At 38.0% G+C, this 13,013-nt stretch overlaps 1 protein-coding gene across 3 annotated transcripts in view; it reads left to right on the top strand.

The window, feature by feature from the left end:
- The window catches only part of POSTN (periostin), a 78,497-nt gene extending 66,903 nt beyond the window's left edge, over positions 1–11,594 (top strand). For 2 of the 3 annotated variants that reach the window (XM_066582577.1, XM_066582586.1), the window contains 4 exons: positions 286–366; positions 5,457–5,537; positions 7,022–7,066; positions 10,551–11,594. In XM_066582577.1, the coding sequence (XP_066438674.1) occupies positions 286–366; positions 5,457–5,537; positions 7,022–7,066; positions 10,551–10,594 (251 nt within the window). In that variant the 3' untranslated portion in view covers positions 10,595–11,594. The remainder of the gene's footprint in view (positions 1–285; positions 367–5,456; positions 5,538–7,021; positions 7,067–10,550) is intronic. The other variant, XM_066582596.1, reaches the window with a different exon arrangement.
- Positions 11,595–13,013: the final 1,419 nt, after the last annotated feature.

Raw genomic sequence — 13,013 nt, forward strand, 5'->3', positions numbered from 1 at the left:
CTCAAGAATTCTCTTCCCTCTATATCTGGAAAACCTAAAACAACTACTTGAGAGTTCTTAAAGTCAAATCAGAAAAGCTTCCTATTTTACAGCTTTAAGAAGTGTGTATCTCCAAGAAAGTGCAAGCTATATATTTTGTTCAGCTTTGCTTTCCAGTCCCGAGTTTTGTGAAATGTGATTTTGTATTCTTCTGTTACCAGGCTTCTGGGGAAATTGGAATCTACCAAAAGGAGTTTCATTTCTATTATTTGAATTTTTATATATATTTTTGTATCTGTTTAACAGGCCCTGAAATTAAATACACTCGTGTTACTGGTATTGGATCTGACTTGGATGATGCTGAACTCACAAGGAGGCTAGAAGAAGGTGGGTTCTAGTAACAGTACTTGTACATATCTTCAGTAGCTTCTTAGAGGGCTGTAAAAATGACATTTGGTTGTATGTTTCAAAGAGCCAGTGATCAGCTATTATTACCAGGGCAGGCTGAGTCCAGTGGGATATTTCCCATGCAACAGCTGCTCTAAGTATAGTGCATTCATTGGCTGCCATTCAATTGGATGGACAGACCAGTTCAACCAGAGCCTAATAGGTCATATGGAAAGGGGAAAAACCCTTCTAATTCATGTGACGATTAATTGTTTTAGTATTAAAAGTAATGTTTTCAGAATTATTTTTGTCCTTTTAAGTCGCTGCACAGCTTGGAATATGGTCTGTGTGTGCCTAATACATGACAAATACATTAGAAAAAAGTATATGATGTTTCCCAATGCAGCTAATCCTATTCATGGGATCGGTTTTTATAGTAGAGAATCTTTTGGTGAATTGGTGCGTGTGCAGAAAAATAGGACCTGCTCTATTTTCTTGTGTTTTGGACAGCAATGGCCCCATAGAAGTCTATGGGAGGTGTGCAAATGCACAAGTGGAAGGGTGAAACATTGACCAAAACGCAAGAAAAGAAGACAGCTGGACCTCATTAGGCTTTATTGGGAGTGTCAAGCGTGTGTGAACTGGTCATGTGCATGCAAATTTTTACAGTAATATGCACTGACACGCGTGCAACAGGCTGATTACGTGACTCTTCAAACCTCGTTCATGCGCAAATACGCTGCACTGTGGTAAGCGGATTTGCGCTAAGGGCTCAGTCACATGTGCGCATCGGCGCCCGTGTTACTGCAGGAGGAAGACGGCTGTACCTCAAGATGGACGTCCATCTGCAGCGCTGGGAGAAAGAACATGTGACCGACTTCATTGCCAGTCATGTGTTCTTTCTTCAGCGCTGCAGAGAGTCGTCCATCTTCAGGTACGGCCGTCTTCTTCCTGCAGGAAGGGCACAGTCACACGGGCGCATAGGCGCCGGTGTACGGGTGCCGATGCGCCCGTGTGACTGAGCCCTGGCACTCATCTAAAGGAGCCCTTATACACCCACATACAAGGGGGTTCTTTACTGTAAGAGTAGTAAGATTATGAATCTCTGCTTGAAGACATGGTGAATTCACTAAAACAGTTTAAAAGGGGCTTGGGTGCCTTTCTTGAGTGTAATAGTAATAAAAGTTATGTTTAATAGGTTATTGGGAATGGGTTGTTGATCCAGGGATTTATTCTGGCTGACAGATTCAGAGTTTGGAAGGCATGTTTCCTAACATGAGGAAAGTTCACTTTTGCCTCACAGGGGTTTTGACTTTCTGTTGATCAACGTTGCAGAATATTTGGCTAAAGTGGATAAACTTTTTTGCCTTATTCAACCTTACAAACTATGCTACAGTAGTACATATATATGTGAAGCCCTATATATTTTGCAAGTAAAAATAGCCAAAATTGAAAATATACGTATTTTAACAGAAATTCCACATTTTAACAAAAGTGAAATGTAAATAAAAAGTTTAGTAACTTTGTAAATAATTTCCTTTACTATTTTTGTATGAATTTTCAGTTATTCATATTGTTTTCTTTTATTATATGCATGGCTGCATTGTAAACTCATTCAATTTTCTTTGAATCACACTGCCGCTGTCACACGTGACCCAACAGTCTAAAGGCTCACGCACATGGGCATATGGGATCCGAATATTACGCATGTATCTTTTACAGAGGTAAAATATGCTGTACACAGCAAATATGTACATGCATATTTGCTATGTATGGTAAATCCCCATAGCCTTTATTGGTGTGCATAGGTTGTATAATATGCACCAAAATAGGACATGCTGCACAATACATGCGTGAAATAAACACATAGGTGTGAATGGCCCAGTGAAAAAAATCTATGGACTTTTAGCACCACGTATTAGCATAATGCATGGGCAACATACCCCCGTGTGAGTGAGCCCTAACTGTCATTTGAGCGTGCATAATGCATTGCTCTCTGGAAACTGAAATACATTTGGTACCCTGTTAGCCAGTAGAGCTCTGGAAACCAGCTTGATTCTGAACTTGTGTTTCTGTCTGAGCCAGTAATATAACATAATGTAATTAAAAAGCAGTAAAAGATGAGTGAAGGAAATTATTTATAAACCCTCTCAACTTTTTATGTTGGTAACTTGTGGAAGAGTGCAAAATGTTGTTCAAAGGTGTTTCCCTTAAAGAATGAGCAAAATTGGAAACCAGGTCTTAATTTTATGAGTAATGATTATGTGCAAAGGTACATAAATTATTAAAGACTACGGATACCTTTGACATTGAAAATATATATGTTTAATTATGTTAGTGGTTACCTTGAGATTGCATTAAGTATTAGGCAGCAATCTTCAGTCCTCTATTAAATTCCAGACCACTGGTATGCTCCCAGTTTCAAGCACATCTCATTTGAATATGTCCTTCCTAGTAGTACTCGCTGAATGTGAGGTCTGAGAGTCCAGGATGCTGCTGTCTTCACTGGCTCTCATTATAAACACCACTGCTTCATTCCTATACTTCTTTACCCTTCTACAGCCCATCAGGAATCTCCTTTCCCTTGTGCTGACACTGTTGCCAAAGAGAGTATTATTTCACCCTAGCTTCCCAGGCATAGTCTATCAAGAATGCTCTCCTCTTTCTGTACATACACTACCGTTCAAAAGTTTGGGGTCACATTGAAATGTCCTTATTTTTGAAGGAAAAGCACTGTACTTTTCAATGAAGATAACTTTAAACTAGTCCTAACTTTAAACAAATGCACTCTATACATTGCTAATGTGGTAAATGACTATTCTAGCTGCAAATGCCTGGTTTTTTGTGCAATATTTACAAAGGTGAATAGAGGCCCATTTCCAGAAACTATCACTCCAGTGTTCTAATGGTACAATGTGTTTGCTCATTGGCTCAGAAGGCTAATTGATGATTAGAAAACCATTGTGCAATCATGTTCACACATCTGAAAACAGTCTAGCTCGTTACAGAAGCTACAAAACTGACCTTCCTGTGAGCAGATTGAGTTTCTGGAGCATCACATTTGTGGGGTCAATTAAACGCTCAAAATGGCCAGAAAAAGAGAACTTTCATCTGAAACTCGACAGTCTATTCTTGTTCTTAGAAATGAAGGCTATTCCATGCGAGAAATTGCTAAGAAATTGAAGATTTCCTACAACGGTGTGTACTACTCCCTTCAGAGGACAGCACAAACAGGCTCTAACCAGAGTAGAAAAAGAAGTGGGAGGCCGCGTTGCACAACTAAGCAAGAAGATAAGCACATTAGAGTCTCTAGTTTGAGAAACAGACGCCTCACAGGTACCCAACTGGCATCTTCATTAAATAGTACCCGCAAAACACCAGTGTCAACATCTACAGTGAAGAGGCGGCTGCGGGATTTTGGGCTTCAGGGCAGAGTGGCAAAGAAAAAGCCATATCTGAGACTGGCCAATAAAAGAAAAAGATTAAGATGGGCAAAAGAACACAGACATTGGACAGAGGAAGACTGGAAAAAAGTGTTATGGACGGATGAATCCAAGTTTGAGGTGTTTGGATCACAAAGAAGAACGTTTGTGAGACGCAGAACAAATGAAAAGATGCTGGAAGAATGCCTGACGCCATCTGTTAAGCATGGTGGAGGTAATGTGATGGTCTGGGGTTGCTTTGGTGCTGGTAAGGTGGGAGATTTGTACAGGGTAAAAGGGATTCTGAATAAGGAAGGCTATCACTCCATTTTGCAACGCCATGCCATACCCTGTGGACAGCGCTTGATTGGAACCAATTTCATCCTACAACAGGACAATGACCCTAAACACACCTCCAAATTGTGCAAGAACTATTTACAGCAGAAGCAGGCAGCTGGTATTCTATCGGTAATGGAGTGGCCAGCGCAGTCACCAGATCTGAACCCCATTGAGCTGTTGTGGGAGCAGCTTGACCGTATGGTACGCCAGAAGTGCCCATCCAACCAATCCAACTTGTGGGTGATGCTTCTAGAAGCGAGGGGTGCAATTTCACAAGCTTACCTCAACAAATTAACAGCTAGAATGTCAAAGGTGTGCAATGCTGTAATTGCTGCAAAAGGAGGATTCTTTGACGAAAGCAAAGTTTGATGTAAAAACAATGTTATTTCAAATACAAATCATTATTTCTAACCTTGTCAATGTCTTAACTCTATTTTCTATTCATTTCACAACGCATGGTGGTGAATAAGTGTGACTTTTCATGGAAAACACAAAATTGTTTGGGTGACCCCAAACTTTTGAACGGTAGTGTAGATTCATAGATTATGTGATTCAGCCCCTCACCACTGAAGACTGAGAGGAGTGCTGTCTTCTCTAGCTACATTCTGACACAGTACAGCCTATGTGATCTTCCCTCCCTGAAGGCTTGGATGCTTTCAACCCTGTCCACACTCTGATTCACTTTGTACAAACTTCTCTCCTCCCTGCTGATATCTCTAACACTGGGCTTCTGTGAGAGGAGATTGGGTTAGAGCAGAGAGAACTCGAACAGGTAGTAGCAGTATTCTGTTAGATATACGTCAGAAGCCTCAGCATAGCCGGTTATGTACAGAAGTTGCACAGACTCTACCGTAACAAAATGGTAGGATATTTTCCATGAAGGTTACCTAATATTACATCTATAAAGCATGTGAACAATAAAACAATTCAGTGCAAAGGTATTCATAGCCTTTAAGTCAGGGATTCTACATAAGTGTTGATCTATTGGTATTTCATCACATTTTTCCTTCAGTAGACGGAGCCGAAGAACACTTAGTGGAACAATATTTATGAAGAAATTCAATGATCATGTATTGGCTTTTTATCATAACCAATAAGGAACAAGAACATGGTGCTCTTGATAATGTTCTAGCACCATGGTTAAGAAGTCCATATATGGTTTCCAAAATATTGGTGACTTCTCACCCAGTGGTGATACAATTGCCATACATACAAATAACCACATTTTCTCTGGCCCAAATTAAATTATCTGAGTTTTGGGGCTTATTGAAGTCTGTAGTTCATAAATAAATTCCTGACAATGTATGCCATAAACATGTATCCTATCAGAGGTCACCAGGGTATCCAAGTTCATTGAAGGTGAATCACAAATACTGGACGATGAAGAGCTGAAAAGGCTTCTCGAGGGAGGTTAGTGAGTGCAACAGGACAACTAATATCACTTAACAAGGATTTGTTAGTGATGGTAAGCTATGTAGTGCATTCGCTTCTTTTTAAAGACTAAATTAATTTCATACCAAAATGTGTCAGAATTTTTCTTAAAAACAACAATCTGGTCAATATCCCAACTAAAGCTTGATTTGGTCTTTAAAAAATAACTAACAAAGGGGACAATGAAGATTTGTTTAACTTCTTAGAAGGTTGATATTAGTTATTGGATGATATGCAGACTAAGAAATCCAAAAACAAGTCAAAACAATAGTAATACGAAAAAAGAAGAAACAAATATTCATTCCTCCCCTTGGCCCTCTCTTCAGCATGTATTTGGTGGTACGGTAAGAAATTTAACTCAATCATCTAAATCTTTAATCTGTAACTTTAAAAAAAAAACTTTTTTAACACTTGATTGAAAAAGCAAAATTTACTAATAAATTGCTGAAAATGTATCTTAAATCTACTACTTTATCTGAATTGTATTGATCATTGATAAAAACAGATAAAGTCCATTCCCTGGGACTTCACATGCAAACTGTTATTTACTTTGTGTGGATACAAATGCTGTAAATAAATGTATAGATGAGACCACTCCTGGAAATGTATGATTAAAGGGGTTGTCTGACATGTGTTTTCTTTTAAAAACAGGTACCCTATCATAGAAAAAAACTAACTAATACTGCCAGCATTTTCCGTGTCAGCTGTTCTGGGTCTCTCCTGTGACCTAATGTTTACAGACTGCTACAGCGAATGACATAGCCATATGCTGAAGGGCTGAGCTTTGTGATTGGCTGCAGCAGCGTGTAACATTCTGTACAAAGGCTGCTGCAGCCTGTTAGCAAGCATTGAGCACAAAGGATGAAGTTGCAATGCAGAAGATGCAGCAGGGAGCTGGAAGACTTTAGTATGGTACTTGTTTGGTACTTGCTATGGTGGGGAAACCTGCTTTTTGAAAAAAAGAAATGTTGAACTAACCATTTAATTGACAATTAGTCATTAATATTCTATTTGTCACTAGTGTGTGTCCCTGCAAATACTGTGAGCACTGATTGGAGAGTGTCTGACTGTGCAGGGTTACATGCCATTCATAAGAGTTATGGTAGCACCTAGTTGTCGATTTATTCATTGATTTCCAATAAGAGTAACAGAGGAATGGCACAACCCAGAGCTCTAACAAAACAGGCTCCAGAATTATTTAATAGGGAATGCAAGTATTTACTAAAACAGACATTTTTGGAGAACAAACAGTTCCTCTTTAACAAAGAACACAACCTTGTAGCTCTTGTATGCTTAATTTACTTCCTCTTTATGGTCTCAGATTTCCTCTTTAATTAAAAGACGACCAGCAAAATCAGCTCAAATTGCAGATTCAGAAATGTATATGAAACATTTATTTCCAACAGCCATTATTGTATCTAATTACATCAACTCTCTATTCCTTGTTTGTGCCATGTGTTTAGAGCCCCAGGTCAGGAGAATACAGTCTGGAACCAGAAGAATACAAGGTATAATACATAACTCACATATTATAATATATATTTTTTTAGTTTATTCATCATTAAAGAAATGTTATTTTCATGTTTTTATTGCAAGGAGCAAAAGTGCCTTACAGTGGGGTCACGTTGTGATTACACTTTGATGTTTAAGTTGTAAATTATTTTTGGCCTAACCTAAAGATAGGTTATCAATAGTAGAAAAGTGGGGCTTGTTTGCCATGATCTCTGCCAATCAGCTGTTAACATGGATGGGCCATGTGTTTGTTCACTGAGCTAACTTCTGTAGGAATGGGATATTTACCTGCAATACCAGGCTTGGCCACTGAAATGGGAACAGAGCTGTGAGCTTCTTGCAGAAATCAGCTCAGTGCACAAGCGCACTGATCCTATGAGCAACTGATCAGCATGGATTCCTATGTGGCACATCCTTGCTGATCTACTATTTATGGTCTGTTCTAAGAATAGGCCATCAATGGTTTACTACTGGACAAACATTTTAATTACTAATGCTAGTTCTAATGGTATATGTCAGAATTAAAGATGAGCCAGAATGCAATCTTCTTCATAGTTTTGGCAATACTAGTTTTGCCTCTTTGTGCACAGTGGGACTTTGACACATTCTAAGTCGTAGGTTTGTTGGTCTGTTGTAGAAGACTGGAGTACTGTAGATTATCTTAAATGAGTTTTACAGGACATTTTCTTCAGGATAGGTCATTAATAGTTGACCCATGGGGGGGGGGGGGCACTGCTCAGATAGATAGATATGAGATAGATATGAGATAGATGATAGATAGATGATCGATAGATAGATGATAGATAGATAGATAGATAAATAGATATGAGATAGATAGATATCAGATAGATAGATATGAGATAGATAAATAGATATGAGATAGATAGATATCAGATAGATAAATAGATATGAGATAGATAGATAGATAGATAGATATGAGATGGATAGATAGATATGGGATAGATAGATAAATAGATAGATATGAGATGGATAGATAGATAGACAGATAGATAGATATGGGGTAGATAGATAGATAGATAGATAGATAGATAAATAGATAGATAGATAGATAGATAGATATGAGATAGATAGATAGATTGGTATATATGAGATAGATAGATAGATAGATAGATAGATAGATAGATAGATAGATATGGGATGGATAGATAGATATGAGATAGATAGATAAATAGATAGATAGATAGATATGGGATAGATAGATAAATAGATAGATATGAGATAGATAGATTAATAGATATAAGATAGATAGATAGATATGAGATGGATAGATAGATATGAGATAGATAGATAAATAGATAGATATGAGATAGATAGATAGATATGAGATAGATAAATAGATATGAGATAGATAGATAGATAGATATGAGATAGATAGATAGATAGATAGATATGAGATAGATAGATAGATAGATAGATAGATAGATAGATAGATAGATATGAGATAGATAGATATGAGATAGATAGATAGATAGATAGATAGATAGATAGATATGAGATAGATAGATAGATATGAGATAGATAGATAGATAGATAGATAGGAGATAGATATGAGATAGATAGATATGAGATAGATAGATATGAGATAGATAGATATGAGATAGATTGAGCATGTAAAATTTACCTTACTGTAAATTATTACAGCTACTGTTTTTTATACATGATATACTGCAGTATTCCATCCGTATCCATATATTTTTGTATTGCAATGGCGCAGTTGCATATTACACAGTGACTTATGAATTCCTTTAATGATGGAATAAGAGAAAAGTACTTATAATGCATAAAGGTGTGAGGAAACACTATAACAGGAGCCAGGGTGGTAATCTATCTCCTTTGGGCAAGATCTACTGGAACTTTGTAATGCTTTATTATAAAGTGATCAGAATTAGTCACCTTTTCCTAAACGCATCAGTGTGTTTTTAATCAACTGCAATTTTATAGTCCTGGAGCCTTTTATATTGTTTTTCCTTTAGAACATAAAGTTTGTGAATCTAATGAGGAGATGTAATATTTATTTCATGTGTACTCAGTAATTCTGCTGGCAGAACTAAGTGGCGAATAAATATAAGTACTTTATTTGAACGCTTCTGTCAACTTAATAAAAAGTGTATTGAACGATTGGTTAGTTATACTGGATTCTGGGAAATCAGCAGAGTTACAACCAATCATAGCTGCCATTTACAGCTCCCATAGGGTTTGTAGACGTGTCAAGTAAATTTTATGGATATACAGTGGGTCCGGAAAGTCTTTAGACCCTTTCACTTTTATTTGTGACCTTGTGCAAATTAAAAAAACAATCAATTTTTTCTCCATTCTCCATTCAATACTCAATAATGACAAAGTGAAAAAAGAATGTTAGAAATCTTTGTAAATGTTTTAGTAATTAAAAACTAATATTTTGCATAGTATACTTGACATAAGTATGCAAACCTTGTTTGGAGTCCACCAGTGGTAAATTTAGTCCATTGGACCTAATTTTAAAAGACACACCCTGTATATCTATGATCTCACAGGTCACAATGCATATCAGTGCCAAAACCAAGCCATTAGGAAGAAAAAATGGTCTGTAGAGCTCAGAGACAGGATTTTGTGAAGGCACAGATCTAGAGCAGGCTGCAAAAACATTTCTGCTGCACTGAAAGTTACGAAGTGCACAACGGCCTTCGTAATTTTTAGGTGGAAGAAGTTTGGAACAACCGGGACTCTTTCTACTGCTGGCTGACCCACCAAACCAAGTTATCAGAGGTGAAGGGTCTTAGGAGGAGGGGTGATCAAGAAACCAATGGTCACTCTGGCTGAGCTCCAAAGATCCTCTGTGTAGATTGGAGAAACTTCAAGAAGATCATCAATAGACATCTCTATTAAACAGCTACTGTATGTCTTTACAACAGGCTTGAAAATGATCCTGTGGGTTCCATTATACGGAGGTAGTAAATATATGTAGTAAAAATAGCTTTATGACCATGCAGATGATCTCAGTTCACCAGGATTAAAATGGTTGTCCAGGACTTTTGCTAGTTTTCCTAATGATATTCTAACCTCAGGATATATCATGAATAGTTGGTTGGCAAGGGTACACCATTCAGGATTTTAGCAAATCAGCTGATTCACTGGCCCACTGACAGTACAGATAGCACTAGAGTCAGATAGCACTTTACTTATTGCAGCAACCCATGAGAACTGTCCCTGTGCAGTAACAAATTGGGCTGCTCCAATGTTGACAGCGCTGACAAAAGGGCTAATCCATGGGGATCCAAAGCCTTCTTCTGGTATTTAGATATACGTTAGGATGTAACTGGTCTCAACATGTAGATTTTTTTCTCCACCTGGCCATAATTTTTTTCATGTAACCCATCTTTTCCTTGTTATTTTTGCTGATGGGCAACAATATATCAATTATTATGAGACAGAATGTCGGCTTTAATCTTGAAGTAAACATAGAATTTTCTGCCTTGACAGGTTCACCAAGAAGACAGCTTAGAAGAAGAAGTCATCAATCCTAAATACCTGCCCACCAGCTGTTATAATTAAGGAATTACAAAGGATTTACCTTGAGAAAGTGATAAAGAGTATTTTATGTTGAAATAGGAGTCATCTGGACTATTTCACCTTTTGCACAAATTGTTTTCAAGCAAGCAAATACATTTTTATTGCCCTACGTTTTCGAAAAAGAGGGGGATTTGTACAAAGTTTTGGAATTGTAAAAGAAATAAATGCTGAATGTATCAAAGGAAAGGATTGTTTATAATATGCAGCCCTCTGTTATATGCAATAATTTGTATTATGCTGTATACTAAAATGTTATAGAACCATTCTATACCACTTCATGTACGGAGAACCACCAGACCTTAAAGGAACGTCGAATTGTTGGTGTTTCAGACACTTTAAATAAATTGGTGCTTTGTTTGTTTTTTATCAAAATCTTTTTTTTTTTTTTTTTAATCGAAACCTGCACGGCTAGTCTTCGGTACTAACTCCTATGGGTTTATTTGTAAATTATGCCATTTCTATAACTGGTTTTGTATGCAGAAAATGATAGAGTCATTTGCTTCTGTGTTTATTTTTACTCAGATGTTGCAATGCAACTACCTTTGCTAGGGAAGAAGTGTTTACCTTACATTCCTGTGCCTTTTGCTTTAAAGCGAAACTGAATTAAATTAAATACGGTTTTAGAATGTGAAAGACAAATCATATATAGTCAGGGACATATGATTTCACGGTGAATTCGCAATGAGAGGTTTTTTTTTTTCTGCTGTTGAAGCTAATCTACGCGCTCCACATGCTGGGATGTTCTATCTAAGTCCAAAATGTTCATGCACCCATTTTGGAGCTCTTATGTCTACAATGGCAGAAGTCCCGAAATGTAAACTAAATTTTCTTTCACATCCTAAAGCTTTGTTTTAGAACATTAGTTTCTATTTAAAAGCTTTAAAAGCTATTGGGTGTGCCTGTATACCTCTGTTTCTTGAATAAATACTCAATAAAGATTGTGGTTGGAAAATGCATTTGTTTATGCTATTTCATTGTACATTCTATGCATGTGACAAAGTACAATCTGTAACATGTTGTAAAACTAACATTACAGAGATCACTTTTCAGTTTGTGCAATGTACGCTGGAGGTAGAGCCAGCATCAATCTCATTGTCGGCGTGCAGGATTACAATGACAGCTGGGTGGAGAAGGATCACCTACTGATAGTATTTGGTGGAAACTAGAGTTGAGTGAACATACTCTGCCGAGCTTGATGCTGGTTCGAGTATTAGGGTACTCGATGGTGCTCGTTACTCAAACGAGCATCAAGCCGTGAGAGAGAGAGAGAGAGAGAGAGAGAGAGACGTCCCACATACAAAAATGCTTGAGTCTCCCATTGTAGCCAATGGGGTTCGTTACTCGAGTAGAGCTCTCGAATTTTACGAAAAGCTCAACTCGAATAACGCGGACCCAAGCATTTGGGTGCTCACTCATCTCTAGTGGAAACTGCTCAGCTCTCCCTCTTCATCATATTTAGGTGGCCTGCACATGGCAGAGCCGGATTACACATGCAGGAGCCTGCAGTGGAATCCGGCTCTGACCCCAGCCGGCAACCCCTCGTTCCTTCATTATCTTTACTGCGGATGGTCAGGACAGCAAGCCGTCAGACATGCACAGTGCAGACTTTTCTTTTCAAATGTTTCTTTTTCCCACGGCGTCGCTAGGCGATGACGTGGAATCCGCAACCTTTCCGCAAAGTCAATTGTGGAAAGGCTGAGGGTTAGATGGCTTCAATGGAAGCAGTCCACGCGGAATCCACGCAAAAATAGCACGTGCAGTGATTTGTCCTTCGCGAGCAGAAATCACAATTGATTTCTGCTCGTATGCAAGAAGAAGTGCTTTTCCATAGCATGTAACGAATGGTATTTGCTGCGGATCCGCGGTGTGAACTCCACAATGCAAATCCGTTCATGTGCAGACGGCCTAACTGCTGCAAATGCCAATAACACTCTTCCATGCAAATCGTTTCCTGGCTTAAGTCCCCATAAACCTTCAACAACTGTCAGAAAACAATTTTTCGTCCATCAGCTGTTTTCTCCAGCTTGTTCATACACATGAACTATTGGCTCTGCTGAGCAATCATGTGTATACCGGTTCACAAAAGTATTGGGCTATGAAATGCAACATCCCCAATCATTTTTTTCCCAACATCACTTGTAAGCATAAAGTTGAATTGCCTATATACACATTAAAGAGTCGCCTGGACTTGCAATTCCTGTTATATATAGAAATATATATTAGGTTTAGATATATTATATCTATGTATATATGTATACACATCTATCTATCACCAATTCATGTGGAATCCCACCAAATCTATGACAAATCTGCATCCTGGAAGTGCAGCATGGTAGCCCATAAGGCACTGATTTGAAATCTGCGTGTGGAGAT

This window comes from Eleutherodactylus coqui, chromosome 1 (genome assembly GCF_035609145.1).
Source record: "Eleutherodactylus coqui strain aEleCoq1 chromosome 1, aEleCoq1.hap1, whole genome shotgun sequence".
NCBI lineage: Eukaryota > Metazoa > Chordata > Amphibia > Anura > Eleutherodactylidae > Eleutherodactylus > Eleutherodactylus coqui.